The sequence below is a fragment of the Callospermophilus lateralis genome, chromosome 18, assembly GCF_048772815.1.
Source record: "Callospermophilus lateralis isolate mCalLat2 chromosome 18, mCalLat2.hap1, whole genome shotgun sequence".
NCBI lineage: Eukaryota > Metazoa > Chordata > Mammalia > Rodentia > Sciuridae > Callospermophilus > Callospermophilus lateralis.
In genome coordinates, this window is record NC_135322.1 from 63114649 (window position 1) to 63132942 (window position 18294).

Genomic DNA, 18294 nt, shown 5'->3' on the forward strand with positions numbered 1-18294 from the left:
GGGGTGCTGGTGCCTGGGGCTGCAGTTACTAATGGGAGGGCAGTGGCCCCCTGGAGCCCTGTGTTGAGAAGGATTCTGAGCCTCCACGGGGACTCAGCAGGAAGCCGAGCGTAATGGTCAGTAGGCCTGCCTGGACAGGGAGGGAGACTTGCCACCCCTGCAGATAGCTCGTCTTGCCCTGGGGCTTCCTTTGGTAACGTGGGAGGTGGCTCCAGCCGGTGATGGAGCGGGTGATCGAGGGTTGTCCCAGTGGGCCTGCCTGGGCTGCTCGCGTCAGGCAGCGGGGCTCCGTCCAGCGCCCTCCCTGGACTTGCTCACCCCTCTCGTCCTTTGGGAAAGCAACTCTAGTCATTTGCCCCAGAGGCAAGAATTGTTAGTTGCCCTTATAAAAACGTTGTCACAGAGCTTTCCTTACGACAGAAACGATGTTTGTGTATCCACCTAATTAAAGATACCGTGGAGCCTTTAAAATGTTTTTGAAACGCTAACTTGACCTAAATTCTACTGGTTAGTGGTAACCACATCCTTGGGTGATGTCCTAGTTTATTTTTCCTGTATTTCAAAAGCGTATACTTTTAAGCGGTAACTTTTAAAATTTAAAAGGGATTAGCTTACAAATTGATTTTTTTCCTTTAATAATTGTGGCTCGGGAATGCATTTCCATGCCTGTAAATAGTCTTCTAAACCCAATTTTAATGTTCCCACCCCACCCCGTGCCCCAGCATCCCGCGGAATAGAAGTCCCTGGGGTGCGGAGCCAGTTCCTTTGTTGGGCAGCTGCAGAAACCCGTGACCCGTCCAAATGACAGACGGGGCCGGGCTGGCAAACTGGCCTGTGGGCCGGGTCTGTCTGCCTCCTCATTGTGGATGGAGCCTCCTTGGCCCCCGGCCAGGCCCCCCACTCACACGTCACCAACGGGGACCTGCTGCTCCAGCAGCATCCAGCGGTCTTGATGTGACATTAGGCCACAGCAAAAATGTCCACGCTCTGAGCCTTGAAGAAAGAGGTTGTCCAGCCCTGGCCTGGGGAGGGACCCCAGGAGGCTGGTGTCAGAGCTGCCCTCTCACAAGAGGTGGCCTGAAGGGGAGAGCACTGCCCACCCCCCGTGGGGCCTGACCTTCCCCTCTGCCCCTCAGTGCAGGACGTGGACTGCTACACCACCGTGGCTCAGCTCTGCCCGTTTGAAAAGCCGGCCTCCCACTGCCCGAGGTGAGGCCCGGGGTGACCACCATGGGGGGGCGGGGGGTGGTGGGCAGGGGCTCGGGGCTCAGGCCCTTCTCTGGGGCCTCGCTGGCATCTGGCTTCGTCTCCCGGGGTTGAGGAAGACGCCAGGCGGTCGTGCCCAGAATGGGTGCTGTCATTGTCCTCCAGCCCTTGCCCTGAGCCACCACTCTCGGTGGGGATGCTGCTAAGCTTCCTGTCCAGGCCACCCAAAGCCCTGGATCCTTGCTATGGTGCCCTAGACAGGAACGTGGAAGTGTCCCCTCAGGATGACACTGACTCAGGGAGGGAATCCTGTTCCTGGGTAAATGACCATCTCCCTCCAGCACCACTTGCCATTCTCTCTTAGGTCAGTGCAGAAACCCTGGAAGCTGCTTGTCCTCTGTCCCCTTTGGTTATCTTAGCGTTCTTTGTTCTTGGCCTGGTCTAGTTTGGGCAGATTATTCTAGAAGTAGAAGTAGCTTTTTTTTTTTTTTTTTTTTTTTTTCATTTTTAAAAATCTGTCCTCTGGTCACGCCTGACAGTAGTGTATTTTGACATGTTTGTATAAACGTGGAGTCCCTCTTATTCTAATTAGGACCCTAGTCTAGAAGTAGCTTTTTAAAAATGACTTTTATTAAAGGCCTCAGTGAAACTGGCCAGTGTAAGTTGACCACCTGGTGTGTCTGAGGGACGTGTGGGGCACAGCCACCAGTACGAGGTGAGGGATGCAGCGGCCTCCTCCAGCGCCCACCCACACCCTGCAGCCGCCCGTCCCCTCTGCCACCATCTCAGTTTGGGTTCCATTGGCTCAAGGGCCACCTTGCCTGCTGGAGGAGCAGGTCCTCTGGGAAGGCTGGTCCTCGGAGGGTGACACCCTCTCTCCTGAAGCGGGGGGTGTCCTGGCCACGTCTGTCCCACGTTCCTGTCGAGCCCCTTGGAGGAGAGATGTGGAAAACCTGCTCCTTGGTGGACTCCGAGGCCTCCTTAGCCAGGCTCAAGCTTCCTGGACCAGCCCGCTGGTCCTGCGGCCACTGCACGGCCTTCGGGAGGTAGAGCAGAGTGCACCTGCCCCGTCAGAGCCACAGCTCTGTGACAGCTGTGACAGCTGAACACAGTGGGAGTCCCCAGCACAGGGGACAAGACAGGCCCCCTGGTGGCCTGTGAGGAGTGGCCCGGGAGCCCTCATTGGACCCGGGGACACGTGGGTTCTGGAAGGGACAATAGGTAGAGATCTGAGCAGGTGCCTGTCCAGGAGAGGCCCGTGGGGCCTGGGATCCTCCCTGGGAGCCTCTCCCTGGCTCTCAGTCCCCCACCTCCTCGTTGGTCCCCCTCAATGTTAAAGTGCCTTTTGGTTTTTTTAAATTTTTTTTAATATTTATTTTTTAGTGGTACGTGAACACAATGCCTTTATTGTGTTGATTAAACCAGGGCCTCGCACGTGCTGGGCACACGCTCTTCCACTGTGCCAAGTTCCCAGCCCCTAAAATGCCTGTTAGTAGATTTAGTAGAATATTAAAGAGAAGAAGAAGGAAATAATTTCAGAAAAATACAAACACTAACAAGATCTTGGTAGAGTGAGAGCATCCAAAATGTGAGTCTCAGCCTGCCGTTCCAGGAGGAGTGGGAGAAGAAATAGAAGTATTATGTCCGTCTACAACCAAAAAAAATATTTAAAAAAAAAGAGAGACAGAGATGGTGACTTTAAAATGATTTAAAAATAGACCTGAATAGCCCCGGTGCCCAGGGCCGGTTGTGACATGGTCCCAGCTCTCTTGTGGACAGGCTGTGTGACCTTGCCAAGTGGTTGCCCTCTCTGTGGAGTGGGCCGGAGCTGGGGTGGTCTAGTCCAGGAACCTCCAGGTCTCGGCCCCGTGACTGGCTCAGATGCTGGTGTCCAGCTGACACTTTACTGGGCAAAGCTGTTTCACCCAAATACAAATAAAAAGAGCAGCAGCGTCCACGTCACCAGCTGACCCAGTGGACCTAAACTCATAGACCGAATGGGGCGACATTTTTTTTTTTCAAGTGCCCACTCTCTCCCTGCCCGCCCCTTCCCTGCTTCCTCAAGACCTCTGTGGTCCTCTGCCTGGCCTTCTTCCCTTCAAGAATCCTGCCACCTTGGGGCCAGCTGGCTCTTGGACGCCATCTTGGTTTCTTGGTCCCTGGGCTCCAGCCTGCGGCAGAGTGTTCCGGATAAACACTAAAGACCTCTCCTTCAGTCAGGCTCATGCGGTTGCCTGGTTGGAAGCTCTGGGACCACCAGGAGTCCAGCCCTTCAACCCCTGTCATGAGCCGGCCTGTGGCAACTGACCCCCCAGGTTATCAGCACCCGCTGCCTGGGAGAGGCCTTGTCTTTCCTAAAGAGCGAGATGGCGGGCGGGTCCCTTGCGCTCCCAAACTGGAGTCTGGAAATGCAAACAAAGAGCAAGTTCAGGGGATTCCACCTTCTGCTGATTGTTCCCTCCCACAAATGCCGCTTCTTTTCCAGAGTCCGCTGTCCTGCGCGCTGTAGGGACGAGCCGTCCTACTGGGCCCCCGTGGTTGGCAGCAACATCTACGCAGATGTGAGTACTCTGGCCTCCTCTGTGGCCTCTTGGGACCTGCTATGACCTCAGGGTCCCAGGCCTGGACCCAGAACCTGGCAGCTCACTCCAGAGCCTGTCGGGAAATCTGGACTGTCACTTCTCTGAGCATCGTCGTGTCTCTGCATCCACGGAGGTGTCCCCACCCCGTCCTGAGGCGCGGAAGGGCACGCAGGCCTCACCGCCCCGCGGGGCGGGTTTCAGGGTTTCAGGGTTTCTGGTCTCACGTGCCCCATGTCCCCGACGTCCCGTGATCTCTCCACCCTCGCTGCATTTCCTTCTGGCTCTGCACACCCTTAGCTCAGAGCCAGACACACGACCCCACCCCACTGCTCGCGGTGACCCCTGTTCCTGCACCGGAGGCTCCTTCCGGCCTCCCTCCCGACTCCAACAAGGAGGCTCTGTCCTGACTTCTCTCAGTGAATCCTCTAGGGCTTGGCTGCTCCCCGGTGCCCAGGGCTGGTTGTGACATGGTCCCAGCTCTCTTGTGGACAGGCTGTGTGACCTTGCCAAGTAGTTGCCCTCTCTGTGGAGTGGGCCAGAGCTGGGTGGTCTAGTCCAGGAACCTCCAGACCTCAGCCCCGGGACTGGCCCAGATGCTGGTGTCCAGCTGACGTCCCTCGGTGTTCCCTGATGTTTTTGTGGGCACCCCCCCCCATCTTTGCCTCCATCTGCCTTCAATTGTCCCCGATTCCTGTCAGCGTGAAGTCACTCAGCTCTGCGAGGTCAAGGCGACCTTCATGACTAAGCTTTCTGCCTCCTCGTTTCTCTTTCCTCTTTAAATCAGCTTTTTTCCTTCTTGAAAGCTGTTCGGCTAAGATTGAGTTCTAAAAGTCAGGCTTCCTGGGAGGGAACGAGTTCCTGTGGCAATTGTTAAACTAAGTGCTTGGACCAAGCTCTGGTCAGGAGGCGGAGAGGGCCGGGCCGGGCTGCGTGGCCGCTGCTCGCTCGTGGGTGTGAGGCGCTGGGTTCCGTCCCCAGCCGTCAGGGAAACTAAATGAATAAATAAGAAACAAGTAAATAAACGTCTGTGCCCCTCTACAACTAAAAATATTTTTAAAAGAGAGAAAGATGGTGATTTAAGATATTTAAAGTAGATGGATGGGCAAAGCTGGTCCCCGTCCCCAGCCGGCTCAGTGGGCTTAAACTCATATATAGCAAATGGGACAACGCAACTCCTGTGTGGTGACAGAGTGCAGTGACAAGATGGAATCTGTACACAGCAAACAACAAACAGCTAAACGTGTGCAGCAAAGACGAGGGAGAGATGCCCAGCCAGCGGGCGGCCGTGACGTGAAGCTGCTTTGTATCCAACACCTGCGGCCTTAGGCTCCTTAAAACACCCTGTGCAGGTGTCCTTGTCCCCATTCTACAGAGGGGGAAACAGCTCAGGTCACCTTCCCCAGGTGACAGTGAGCACGTGGCCCAGGCTGCTCCACCCGCTGAGCTCACCAGCACCCGGTCACGCGGGGGACGGGCGTGTGGCTGGAACCCAAGTGTCCCCTGGAACTGACTTGTCCCCTCGGGTTGGAGCTTTGACACTCAGGCTCCTGACGGGGCCGGTCCCGCGATGGCTCGGCTTGTTGAAGGCATAATAAATGGAGGGGCTCAGAGTCTTAACGGAAGGAAAGTCGGGCAGAAAGAAGGTCAGGAGGCAGAGGTGGCGAGCGGCCTCGGTGGCAGCGGCTCGCTTCTGGCCTCAGTTTCTAGGTCACGCTGGGTTCTGGGAAATGATGGCTTCTGGAAACGTCTGTTTAGCTAAGAGATTTATTTTGGGAGCGCCAGCCCCAGCCCTGCCAGGGCCTAGCAGTGCCCACACTCCTGCCCGTTCCCCTGAAGCGCTGCCCCTGGCCTTGGGTCGAGCTGCGGCAGAGGCGACCGGGCGTGGCCCAGCGAGCGGAGCCTGGGTCCAGGCCGAGTGGCCGGCCTGGCAGACGCTCCCCGGGGTGGGATGCTGGGCGAGGCTTCCTGGACCTCCGTTTCCCTGGGTCCTCCCTGCCCGCTGCCTGGGAAGTGCCCACCCTAACTGCCTCAGAGCCCCGGGCGCTGCTCGGACAGGTCCCCGGCCCCCTGCAGCCATTCGCCTCGTGGGCCGCGGGCGGGGGGAGGGGTTGGGGCAGAGACTCGTTGCTAAGGTGTCCCAGCTGGCGTGGCTGCTGCTGGCTGGGAACCACATTCGAGAGTCCCTGAGGCAGATTCCCACCCTGGAGCCTTGGGTGGCTATCTGGAGTGGTCCTTGACTTTGGGTCCCGTGTCTGTCTCACTAGTGCCACCTCAGGAGACACCTGCCTTTAGCCCTGGTCTTCCTGGTCATGTGGCCACCCTGTGGAGGGCAATATGGTCTCTGGCTCTGCCACTGCCAGCCGAGTGACTTGGGTCTGGCCTTCAGCTCCCTGGCTCTGGGGCTGCCCGTCCATCAAGAAGGACCCGTGATGATAAGAGCTGCCTCCTGGGGCCCCCGGCTCACTGTGCCAGGGCTGGAGACGCTCAGGGCAGGCCCCCAGGGCTTCCGTGCTGGCCTGCCCCCTGGAGGGAAGAGGCTCTGGGTGGACGCAGGTCACTGGGCGCTCAGCTGTGGCGTGGGGGGCCAGGGGGTCGTGGGGAGGTCAGTGAGTGTTCAGGTGCTCGTGTGCGTCAGGCCCGGAGGAGGGAGCGGAGCCTTCTCTCTGCAGATGCCTGGAGGGGGAGAGGCTGGTGGCGGGAAGACGGGCAGGAAGGGAAGGGACCTCTGCCCACATCCCAGTCCCTGCAAGCCGGTCTCGGATCTCTCTGGGGCTGCTGCTAAGTTGCTGGCCCCTGAGGGCAGATCTGCCAGGAGCGTGAGCCCTGAGCAGGGGCCTTGCCTGCTTTCAAAGGCCACCTCCACCCACACTCGGCTGGAGCCTGCTGGGCCTCCTGGGGGCTCTGGGCAGATGTCCTGGGTCTCCCTGAGGACAGCTCAGGACGGCCTCCACCCAGCCAAGAGTCTCAGCCTCTGGGGCTGAGATGCTCTTGCTCCTGGACCCACTCCGCCTCCCCCAGCTCCCTGAGGTGGGGTCTTCATTTGTTCCCTGCTGACCCCCCTGCCCTCCCCATGCCGGGCTCAGAAAGTCACTTGTGGCTCTGGGGTCAGCCCTGGCCTTGCTGCGCCAAGCCCCAGCCCGTCACTCAGATGAGCGGATGAGGCCGGGTCTCTCCACAGAGACCCGAGGGGCCGGGCTGCGCCGGGTACCCCCTGCCACATCAGCCCCATCGGCAGGTGCTCGACGCGCCACCTCGGCCCTGACCCTCGGCCCTGTACTTGCAGAAGTCCAGCATCTGCAGGACAGCTGTGCACGCCGGCGTCATCGGGGACGAGAGCGGCGGGTACGTGGACGTGATGCCTGTGGACAAGAAGAAGGCCTACGTGGGCTCGCTCAGGAACGGGGTACAGTCTGAGAGGTAGGCCGGCCGGGGCCAGTGCCAGGGGCCATCTTGCAGCAGCGCGTGGGCGGAGGCGCCAATTCCACAGGGCCGCAGGCTGAGCCGGGCCCCCTCCCCTCCCTTCATCGTTCAGGAACTATCTTTCTGTTCCCAGCTGTGTTCTTGCAGAATATCTAGAATCTGCAGAAACATCAGATAAGCCTGCGGGAAAGCACAGCCCTGATCAGCACTGTCCCCAGGGCCACTGTGGGAACTGGGCGCGCCGCGTGCGTCTTTCCCCTAGACAGACGGGGTCAGTCATGGAAACCCGCACACGACTCGGTCACACAGGGTTTTAGAAGCTCGGGTGACGCTTGTTGCGCCCCAGCTCTGAGCAAGCCCCCTGATTTCTCTGGGCGGTCCTGACCTCCTCTGTTGGCTGGACCCATTGAGCCGGGGCCTGTCGAGGGCTGGAGGAGAGAAGGGCTCTGGGAACGAGCGTTCTGAATTTCCGCCCGTGGGTGCAGGCGGTGACTCGCTGGGTCCACGGCTCCGCCTTCCCGGCCCGGCTGGGGCGAAGCCTAATGAAGGGAAATTCCACCGAGCCAGTGGGAGGGAAATGAGGCAGCTGATTAGGTGGAATTTCCTGGCCACGCTGGAGACAAGTCCCCGGACGCCCGTTTGCGGAGTGCTTTGTGTCCCAGTTAAGAGCAAACAGCCTTCCTGAGTCGGGTGGCTGGGCTTGTTCCCGCTGCCCCTGGGACCTGCGCACATTGCGGCTCCTCCCCTGGGCTGCAAGGGCCGCGGGTGGGGCTGGGGGCACAGGGGGGGGCCGTGGTCCCAGAGAGCAAGGCCCTCCGCCTGACACTGGGTGCCCCCTGAGGCCCCCCAGGGTCTCTGCCAGTCTCTAGGTCCCCCCAGGAGGGGCCCGAGGCTGCCACAGGACGAGCTTGAGTCACGGCGCAGGCTCCACCCGTGGGGCTGCTGCCTCCTCCCCGCCTGCGTCCTCCGTCCCTGGGCTGGAACCGTGGCGGTTAATGCCTGCCTTTCCCGTGCCCGTGTGCTCGCCCGTAAAGGGAGAGGTGTGGTGCTGTCCCCACAGGGGGCAATGCTGCAGGTCTCCAGGGGTCCGCAGGCCACCCACCTCACATCAGCAGGGAACTTGTCACCGAGCACGTTCCTGATGACCTGCCTGGAGGTGGCCCGGCGGGCTGCCCATTCGGGGTGTGGAGCGCGGGAGGGGACCGTGTGCCTGGCATATAGTCAGCAGGCTCACAGCCCCGTCCCCACGGGTTCCACGTCCACCGATCCCGCCAGCCACGGGGCAGAAATGTTCCTACTGACCATGCTCGAACTCTTCCCTGGGGTTTTCTCTGAGCAGTGCCGTGCGGCGGCCATTTCTGTACACGTGGAGGTCGGGGACACCTGGACGCTCGTGAGGGACTTGAGCAACTCGGGTCAGGTGTCCTCAGAGGTCCTGGAGCAGTTACCCACAAATGCCAGGAAGGGCGGGGGTCTGTGTTTCCCCCAGGACTCCTCCATCGCCTGGGTGCGGCCACCGCCTGTCCCAGCTACTCGGAGGCCGAGGGAGGGGGATCTTGAGCTCCAGGCCAGCCGGGCAGCTTAGTGAGACCCCATCTCCAAATAGATCATCTTTTTGGAAGGGGAGAGCTGGGCTATGGCTCTGAGAAGACCCTCCTGGGTTCAAGCTCAGTACTGCAAAAAAAAGGTCATCCATTTACGTCCTGGAGCACCCGCAGCTACCAGGACGGACCCAAGGAACCCGGAGCCCAGGAGGGACAAGCGCTCGCGCCACATGCGTGCCAGGCTACAGGCATGTGGCACCCAGTGGCTTTTGGGGCCCTGCTCTGCTGTTTGTCAGCGGGCTGCCCTTGAGCAGGTCCCCCTGAGCCTGGTCCTTACCTGAGGATCGGAGGGGACACAGGGAGCCCTTTAGCCAGATCTCTGCCCTCGTGGGGCTTGTGTCTAGTGAGGGACGGGCAATATAGAAGTCAAAACCCCTGTCCCCAGGCCCAGGGTCACCGTCAGGGAGGGGTGCTGGGGGAGCTGAGATCCCAACAGGGTTCAGCCCACTGTCTAGGGGTCCTGGGTGACGAGGCCCCAGTGGAGGGTCTGCAGAGATGCCTCTGTGGCCATGCCCGACCCCCCTGTGTAGATGGAGCCCCGGCCCCCTGCCCTGCAGGGCCGTGGGGCCCGGGGCCTCCCCAGCCCATCCCCACCTGGGAACATGGGAAGCTATTTTGGAGCCAGAGGGTGGCTTTGTCCCCAGCGGCTGCTGAGACCCTGTCAGGATCTCACAAGGTCCCAAGGGAGATGCGCACATAGGATGTACTGTGACCGCTGTGTGACAAATGGCATCTTAAATTTACATAACCCTTTAGTCAGCCCCCAAACCCAGGTGCTCCGGAGAGGAACCCGGCTCCCGGCCGAGGCTGCTGGCTCAGGGGCGGCTCTGCTTTCACAATGGCCTTCTTGAGACGAGGGCTTCCGGGGGTTGTGAAAGGCCCAGCAGGGAACCCCCTTCTCTCCTACCCAGGGCCGGGAGCAGGAGCAAGGGGGTTGGGGGCCCGTGGCTCTGGACCCTGCTCGGCCCTGTCTCCTGGGAGAAGCTGGCCTTCCCCATGCACATCTCCCAGGGCTTCTCTAGACCAGGACCATTTTTAAAGACAGATTTCAAGGGAGATTGGGAAACGCATCAACAGTGACGGCGTCCTTGGTCACGCGGTCTTTAAAAACCTAACCAGTGTGCCCAGGTGTGTGGGCTGGGCTCTGTCTGACTAGTGAGCTCACGCAACATAGTGGGGAGCCCCTCTGTGCCCGGGGGACACAAGAGGGAACAGAAGGGACAGAAGTGCCTGTCTTCCAAGGGCTGGTGTCCACTGTGCAGGGCCAGCAGACGTGAACTGTGAGCCACACACTGGATTCTAAAGTTTCCGGTGACCCTGTGGGAGGTGACAGAGAGAAGAGCGCGGGCACATTTTAGTTACTCCATCTGTCCGTCACCTTCTCGTTTTGATATGTAACCAGTAGAAAAGTCACCAACAAGAAACCTGCATCTTGGGGCTGGGGACATAGCTCAGTGCTTGCCTTGAGAGGCCCTGGGTTCAGTCCCCAGCACCTCCAAAAAAACAGAAAGAGACCTGCATCCTCTGTTCAGATGTCGGAGACCTGGTCTGTGCCCACCTCGTAGCGCAAACCTGCCACTTAGTCCAGCAGCCACCCATGACCGGCGGACAGCCTGGCTCTGGGTATCTCAAAGGTTGGGCGACTCAAATCTGTTTCTAGGAATTTGAGAAGCAAAAGCCACCGAGCCACTATTTCCAGGTCTGATGGGCCCAGGGCTCCGGTGCCAGGCAGGGCCAGGCTGGGGTCCTCCCTCCCTCCTGCACATCTGATCCCCGGGGGCCCCGTGGGCGGGGCTGCCACTGTCCACATCTTATTACAAAGGAAAGGGAAGCCGGGGCAGGTGGTTGGTGGTGCACACCGAATCCCAGGGATTCAGGAGGCTGAAGCAGGAGGATCTCGAGTTCAAAGCCAGCCTGAGAACCAGCGAGGGGCTAAGCCAGTCAGTGAGACCCGGTCTCTAAATAAACTACAAATAGGGCTGGGATGTGGCTCAGTGGTCAAGTGCCCCTGAGTTCAATCCCCGGACCCACATCCCCCAAAAAAGAAAGAAAAGGGGAGAAAAGTGGTTAAGCAACTTGCCCAAGGTCACGCAGCCAGCAAAGGCAGAGCTGGGCCTGACCCAGGCTGCCCAGGGCTGCCGGGCTCTTACCCAGCATGCCCTGCTCCCTCCGTCCGCTCAGACCCTCCCCAGGAGGAGCCAGGATGCACTGGATGCTGCTGCAGGTGCTTCTGTCTTTAAAAAATGCTTGTCGTAGGGCTGGGCTGCAGCCCAGTGGCAGAGCACTAGCCTGGCATGGGTGAGGCGCTGGGTCCCATCCTCAGCAGCACGTAAGATAAACAAATAAGATAAAGCCATTCTGTCCATTTACAACTACAAAAAGTTTTTTGTTGTAAAGGAAATGTGTGCTGTTATTTAAACAGTCAGGCTAGGGAACAGAAACCCAGGGTCCCCTGAAGGCCCCGCAGTGCCCTGTCCGTCTACTGCACATTCATAGCTTGCCCTCAGCGTTTGGAGCAGTGCACACATAAAAACCAAAACAGAGCTGGGGTGAGGCCCCTGGTGCTGAACTTCCTTCCTTCTAAACAGCCTGCGCGTCAGGGCAGCCCTGGGCCCGGGGTTCGCAGGATCATTCGTGGGGGCCCGCCATGGGCGGGCTTGTCCTCACCTGGACAGCACAGGCCCAGGGACGTGGGACTCTGTGGCTCTTGGCTGCTGAGCACCTGCTGCGTGCCAGTCGCTGACCCGCTGCCTCTGGAGAGCTGGCTCTGCTCACGTCCCGAGGAGGGAGCACCTCGTGAATGTTTACAGACAGGAAGCTGAGGCTCCAGACGAGGGAGCACCAGGCCCCGCCAGCGGGGTCGTGCCTGTCCCGCCGATTTGCTCCTCCCTCAGCAGAGGTCCGAGGCTCTCGGAGACGAGGCTGGGATACTTTAAAGAAAGAGTCCACGTGCGCACGCACGGTGTGTGAGCGGAGGGCATGTGTGGACATGTCCGGCCTGTTCCTTAAGAATGAGAGGGACTTTGCCCTCTAGGAGGCCAGGTGTGCCCCTTCTGCTGTCCTTTTGACACTCCTGACCCGTCCTTCACGGGCTGCGCCACTCTGTGCCTGCTGTCCTCCTCTATGTCATGGGTCCCCCGTGGCCAGCTCTTCCCTGGTTAGGATCCAGAACGCTGGGGGCAGGAAGCCAGTGTCCAGGCCGCTCTCTCACAGGGCCCCTGGCGTCCACTCCTGGCCCTGGCCTTCACGACCCTCATCCTCCTCCCCCGCCACTCCTGAGACGGGACCGACAGCCCGCACCCAGCACAGCCACCGAGACCGTGTGATGTTTTGTTCACATACAAGACTTATTCCAGGAAGGGGTCACGCCCTTGGTGTGGCCGCTGAGAGCGAAGGTGGCTTTCCAAGCCCGGTGCCCTGTCCTGCGGTCTCCTCGGTGACACGGCGACCCGCGCACAAACCACTCGGGGTGTCCTTGCTCACCGACGTGGTGACGTGGTGGTTTCTGTCCTTCTTTGTTGTGATGAACAAACCGGAAAGAACATCTTTGCACAAGCGCCAGCACTTCCTGCGCTCTCCTGGCAGACTCCCCACCACAGAATGACCACGGCCTCCAAGCGCCTCCTGATGTCGCGTGCACCTCTGCAGCGTGACCGCTCCTCAGTGGCTTTCCACTGCATGGGAACGAAGCCCACCCCTGCCACATGAGGTCCCAGCTGCCCCGGCCCTGCCCACATCTCAGGGCTGCCCGGTCTCTGCTCTTCCAGCTGGCCCTCCCTTTACTCTGGTAACACAGTGAACCATTCCTGCCCCCGGGCCTTTGCATCTGCTGTAATCCAATTCTGGGCCCCCTCAACTCCTGTATGGGCTTGTGGCTAAATCCCCTGGTCCTGTGGCTCTGAACCCCAATGTCACCGTCCTGGGAAGCTCCCTCCTGACCGCGTCTTCCTACTGAAGTCGCCCTCCTCCCTGAGCTGATCTGTGCCGTTAGCCCCCCAGGGTCACCTCTCTCTGGAATTATTTCTTACCTGTATTTACTGCTTTTCTCCCCTCCCCAGACTGTGGGCTCCATGAAGCAAGAACCCATCAGTCCTGTCGACCCCACTTCCCCAGCACCGAGCTCAGCACCTGGCCCATAGTAGGTTCTCAGTAAACGCTGGTAAATGGTGGGAAGTTGCTGAGTTCAGAACCGGTTGAAGGGAAGGGATTTTAACTCCTGTGTCAAAAACTATTGGTGGCTCCTAAGAAAGTCATTCAGTCTCCTCACGTGAAAAGGGGCTGTGGCCGTTTCCCTTCCCCCAGACATGCCGGGCGGGCGCTGGAAGGCAGCCCCAAACATCGGGGTGGCCAGACTTGGCGGGCAGGCTGCAGGGTTGTGATTTACCAGACCAGCAAGCCATCACGCTGGCGGCCATCCCCGGAGCCTCACAGGAGTGGGCCTGGACAGCGGGCCCAGGGCTTCCTCCTGCTGCCCAGGCCAGGGATTCCTCACCGGGGCAGTGGAGCGGACAGACCCTGCGCAGACAGCCCTGGTTGGCAGGGGTGGCGGCACACTGCCCCCTACTCCTCCTCCAGGGTGGACAGGCCTGGGCTGGCAGCCGCTCATCCGGACGGCGCCTGCGTGGCCCCTCGTCAGGGTGGCTCAGGGCGCTGGCAAGAGCCGCCTGTTCCCATGACCCCCGGCCCACGAGTCGGGAGGACCTGACCCTGGCAGTTTTCCCTGCGGGGTCCACCTGAGGCGGTGCAGCTGGGCAGCTCGTGGCTCTGGTAGTTCTCCTGGACCCTTTTGGACCGAGAAGCCCCAGAACCTGAGGAAGGCTGTGAAATCTGGGATTCCCAAGAGCCCGCAGGGCAGCCTGGGCCCCAGCCCCTGCCCGAGGCTGCCACCCCCCTGCCCAGGGGAGCTGCGGGCCCCGGAGGCCCCGTGGCTGCACGTCCTGCTGCGTCTGGGCTCTTGGCCCTCCTGCCGAGCACGGCCATCTGACCCACGTTTTCAAGGTTCAGTCCCAGGGTAGCCAAGAGCCAGAAGCTGCCCGGGGGAGGCAGAAAACCAGCCAGGCGCTCCAGCACTGGACCCCCAGGACCCGTCTCCCCCAGGACCCGTCTCCCCCAGGACCCGTCTCCCCCAGGACCCGTCTCCCCAAGGCTTCCCCGAGCCCTGAACACTGTGGAGTCCAGCAGCTGAGGCCAGTCGGCCCTGAAGGGGGCAGTGCTCATGAGTCGGGCTGGCGCTCATCTCCTGCTCAGATTCAGTTACTACCAGGCAAAGTGCAGGTCCAAACTGGATGCCCTTCCTGACCTTGGACGGGCAGAGGACAGAGCTGGGCAGTGTCCTGGGCTGGCACACCCACAGGCTGAAGAGGCGCCTCACATGCCCGCCCGGGAGCTGTCAGCCCTGTGGCCTCTGTGGGGAGCGGTTTGGCAGCTGTGCAGGTCACAAGGGTCCCCCTGCGCTGACCCAGCCGGCCTCTGCTAGGAGCTTGTCCTTGGACACGCGTACAGATAGGAAAGCACCTGGTCAGGAGGCCTGGTCTGCCAAGTGATGAGCAAGAACTAAACACCCGCTGACAGGGTCCAGGCCGAGCGCCCCAGAGCCAGCAGCCTGGGGAGGGTCTCCACGCGCAAGGAGGCGGCACGAGCCAGCGCACAACAGGGTTTCTGTGTGGCTTGTGGCTAGTGGCAGGCACGCAGGATCCTGGGAGAAGGTGAGGAGAACGTAACTGTGTCCATCAGAGGCCTCTGGGGACAAGGAGGGGTCGCCTTTGTCCCTCTAAAACCAGAGCAATGCACAGCAGGGTCTGTTCACACAGGAGAAGGTGCTGGCAGGACGATTCTGCTCCATCTTTTTTTGGGGACGGGTACCAGGGATTGAACCCAGGGCCCCGACCACTGAGCCACACCCCAGCCCTCTTCTGTATTTTATTTAGACACAGGGTCTCACTGAGTCGCTGAGCGCCTGGCTTTTTGCTGAGGCTGGCTTTGAACTCGATCCTCCTGCCTCAGCCTCCCAAGCTGCTGGGATTACAGGCTGCACCACCGCGCCCAGCTTCTGCTCCATCATAATCGTGATTAGGAAGGGCTCCCAGCTGCACTGTCCAGCAGAACCACGAAGCCAGACCCACTTCCCACCGTGAAAACCAACTCAAAATGGATCCAGGGAAGGGCCACGGCAGGGGCTGGAAGACTCTTAGGAGAAAGTGAGCCCACATCCCCGTGGTCTTGAAACAGGCAGTGACCTCTGAGGTCCAGTGCCAAGTGCTTCATCTACAGGTTCAAAGGTCAACAAAGGTTGACAGAGTGGACCTCAGCACGGGTGAGGCCCTGCACCTCTTAAACAGGCACCAGGAGCTCCACAGGCAGGACACGGAGGGGACGTTCTCACCAGTTGTGTCTGATGAGGGTCTTCCATGGGCGTGTGCGTGTGTGCGTGTGCGTGTGTGTGTGTGCACATGTGCCTGTGTGTGAGATCTAACAACTCCCCAGGAAGAACAAGAAACCGCTGAACAGAGGTTTTGCCAGGGGAGGCACATGGTGGCTGATAAGCACCTGGAAATGTGGTTAGGAAAATGCAAATCCAAGCCACCAAGAGGCCACCGCACAGCCACCGGCATGATAGCCACGAGATAGACAGCAGCCAGCGGGGTGGGGATGCACCTGGTTCAGCTGCTTCACGTGCCACTCAGATTTGTAAAACGCCGACTGTGCACTTGGCGTCAGTGTGTCCTGGAGAGAGGAGGACAGCCGTCCACCTAGAAGCTCACACACACGTTTCCCACACACTCTTCATAGCAGCCGGAAAGTGGAACAAATTCAATGTCCAGCCACGCCTGTCACTGAGGCACTGGCCACACCTGTCATCCCAGTGCCTCAGGAGGCTGAGGCAGGAGGATTGCAAGTTCAAAGCCAGCCTCAGCAATTTAGTGAGGCCCTAAGAAGCTTAGTGAGACCCTGTCTCTAAATAAAGAATAACAGCAGCTGGAGTTGTGGCTCCACTGAGCATGTCTGCATAACGCACCCCTGGTTCAATCTCTGGCACAGAAAACAAACAAACAAAAAAATCCAAACGCCCACCAGCTGAGGAACGGGCCATGAGCTGTGGCCCACCCTGATGGAGTACTCCTTGGCCATGAAAAGGAGGGGGTTCTGGTCCTGCTGCAGCGTGGAGCAGCCCAGGAGCGTCACGCTGTGAGAAAGAAGCAGAGGCCAAAGGACCCCTGTGTGGCTCCATTAACGACCCAGCAGAACAGTCACGTGGGGGCAGCGGGCGTGGTGGGACAGGCGCTCAGGCTCTGGGGTGACTGAAACGGTCTGACTTGACCGTCAGAGGAGTGCACGACCCTGTTAGGCCTTTGGAGACTGGTGACTCGCACCCGTCACAGCAGCTTAGACTTCCATAAGCTGGTGAGGAGGTTGGGCTGGCTGCAGGGTGCGACTCTGCCGTGTGACCTTGGCCTGGCCGTGTGACCTGGCCTGGCCGCATGGTTTCTTGGTGCCCGGGTCTCCTCCTTGGAGTGCAGGGACCTGGGACAGCCTACCCAGGGGAAGGAGGTGCACTAGGCTGAGGCCCTCGCGGGAGCCTGTTCCAGAGCCTGTGCCTTCTCGTACCATCCTAAGAGCCTGTCCTTCAGGTGGCCGTGATCTGGTGGAAGGTGTGGCAGAAGGATCCCGAGTTGGGCTGAAGCACTTACCAGCCCTGACCTAGATTCAGACTGGGCTCATGTGCACCGGAAGCGGGGGCCTGCCAGGTCCCTGACTCATCCGGGCGGGCGGCGGGAGTGTCCCTCGTCACTCGCCCCTCTGTGGGGCTGCTCTCCATGGCTCTCCTGCCGCCCGCTCCCTCAGTAACACCCTCTCCCTTCTCTTTCAGCCTGAGCTCGCCCGGGGACGGGAAGGCCTTCCGGATCTTTGCCGTCAGGCAGTGACCGCTCACCACCGGGACACGGGCGTCAGCAGCAGGGCTTCGCGGTTTTGCTTTGGTTTTGACTTTGTCGTTTGGGGTCGGGTGGGGTGGGGGTGCAGAGAGTCAGGGAGCTTCTGTGGCTGGCGTTCAGGGCCACGCCCTCCGTGGCCTTGGCCAGGGTGACGTGGGACCCCTCCTTTGGAGCAAGGCCTCCGGGGCTGTCTGCTCAGCAGTCAGGCCTGGGGCCTCTCCCCGTCCAGGGGACAGTGCCAAGGTGCTCTGGCCACGGTTCCTTTGTGGGTGGAGGGGAGGACCCTGAGCTCTAGAGAGACGGAGGGTCCAGAGCTGGAGACGGAGGTGGGGGGCGTGGGGCGGTCAGGGAGCAGGCGCAGGGAGTCTGGGAAACGGGGTATAAAGTAGTTATTTAAAAATGAAAAAGCACAGTCCGTCCCTAACGTGGAGGAAAGTGGGCTTAGTGTTTGCTGGTCAGACAAGTGCGCTGGGCAGGCGGGAGCCTACCGCTGGCCCTGGAGGCGCCCGCGGCCCGCAGTCCTGGGGGCTGAGAGCTCAGCAGAGCTGGTGCCTTAGACCTCGGGCCCAGAGGTCTGTGTCCTCACTGCTTCGTCCCTGTGGCCCGTCTGTTTCCCGCTGTGACCTTTGGTCTCGTTGAGGACTGATGACCAGGACCCTCCCCTCCCCTCTGCCCGGCCTCCGCCGCCCCTGGCTGGCCTCGGGGCTCCCGCTGGCAGGCAGACCCGCGGGGCCACTTGTCTGAACTCCAGGCTGGGTGCCACTTCTTAAATGACCGTGCGACGTGCCAGCCGCCATCTTCACTGACCTATTAAAAATTAGGTCAGCAGCGGGAGGAACGGATTCCCGGGCACATTCCTCACCGAGGTTAGCGGCTCTGCTTGTGGCCACGACCCCGTCCTGCCGTGGACAGCAGAGGGACGGCAGGGCCCAGAGGTGCCTCCTTTCCTGTTTTTGTGGGGCGCGTCCTGCCAGAGGTCCCCAGGCTCCCGGGCGTGTGGTGCGTGGGCGTCCATCACTTGTAAAAGGTCTTCCTAAACCAGACCAGCAACCCTCGGTGAAACGAAATCCCCGAAAATCCGTTTCTCAGCAGAAGGTGAAATCTCACCCCCGGCAGCAGGCCGCCGGCACCTCACTTTTGTGAGCCCTGGTTGCAAATTTGACTCTGCTCTCCATCAAAATACGTGCTAGGCAAAGTGACGAGCAGAACGTTTAAAAATAAAATAGCTCTGCCTGGGGACCCCGGGCGCCTTTCCTGTTTCCTAATTAGCGCGGAAACTGAAGGTGAAAGGATTAGGACACCTTCGGGGGCCTGCGAAGAAGTCGCACTCGTGGCCTGACGCGCGGCACCTGGCCCGTGTCTCCCTCTGCCCTTGTGGGTGCGAACCCTTCCGCCCCACGTGGCGCAGGGAGGGGGTTGTCAGCCTGTTGGGTAGTAAGTCTCGATCCCACCTGGCACCTGGGGACCTCGTGATGCAAGGTGCATCCTGCCTGCTGGCTGTGGCGAGGTCACCGCTGCAGGGACAGTTGGATCGCTTGCTGGGTCTTGGAA

At 60.2% G+C, this 18294-nt stretch overlaps 1 protein-coding gene across 1 annotated transcript in view; it reads left to right on the top strand.

Moving 5' to 3' along the window:
* The window catches only part of Crispld2 (cysteine rich secretory protein LCCL domain containing 2), a 48974-nt gene extending 32174 nt beyond the window's left edge, over positions 1–16800 (top strand). The window contains exons 12-15 of the mRNA XM_076837750.2: positions 1137–1209; positions 3692–3767; positions 7072–7205; positions 16680–16800. Of these exons, the coding sequence (XP_076693865.2) occupies positions 1137–1209; positions 3692–3767; positions 7072–7205; positions 16680–16734 (338 nt within the window). The 3' untranslated portion in view covers positions 16735–16800. The remainder of the gene's footprint in view (positions 1–1136; positions 1210–3691; positions 3768–7071; positions 7206–16679) is intronic.
* Positions 16801–18294: the final 1494 nt, after the last annotated feature.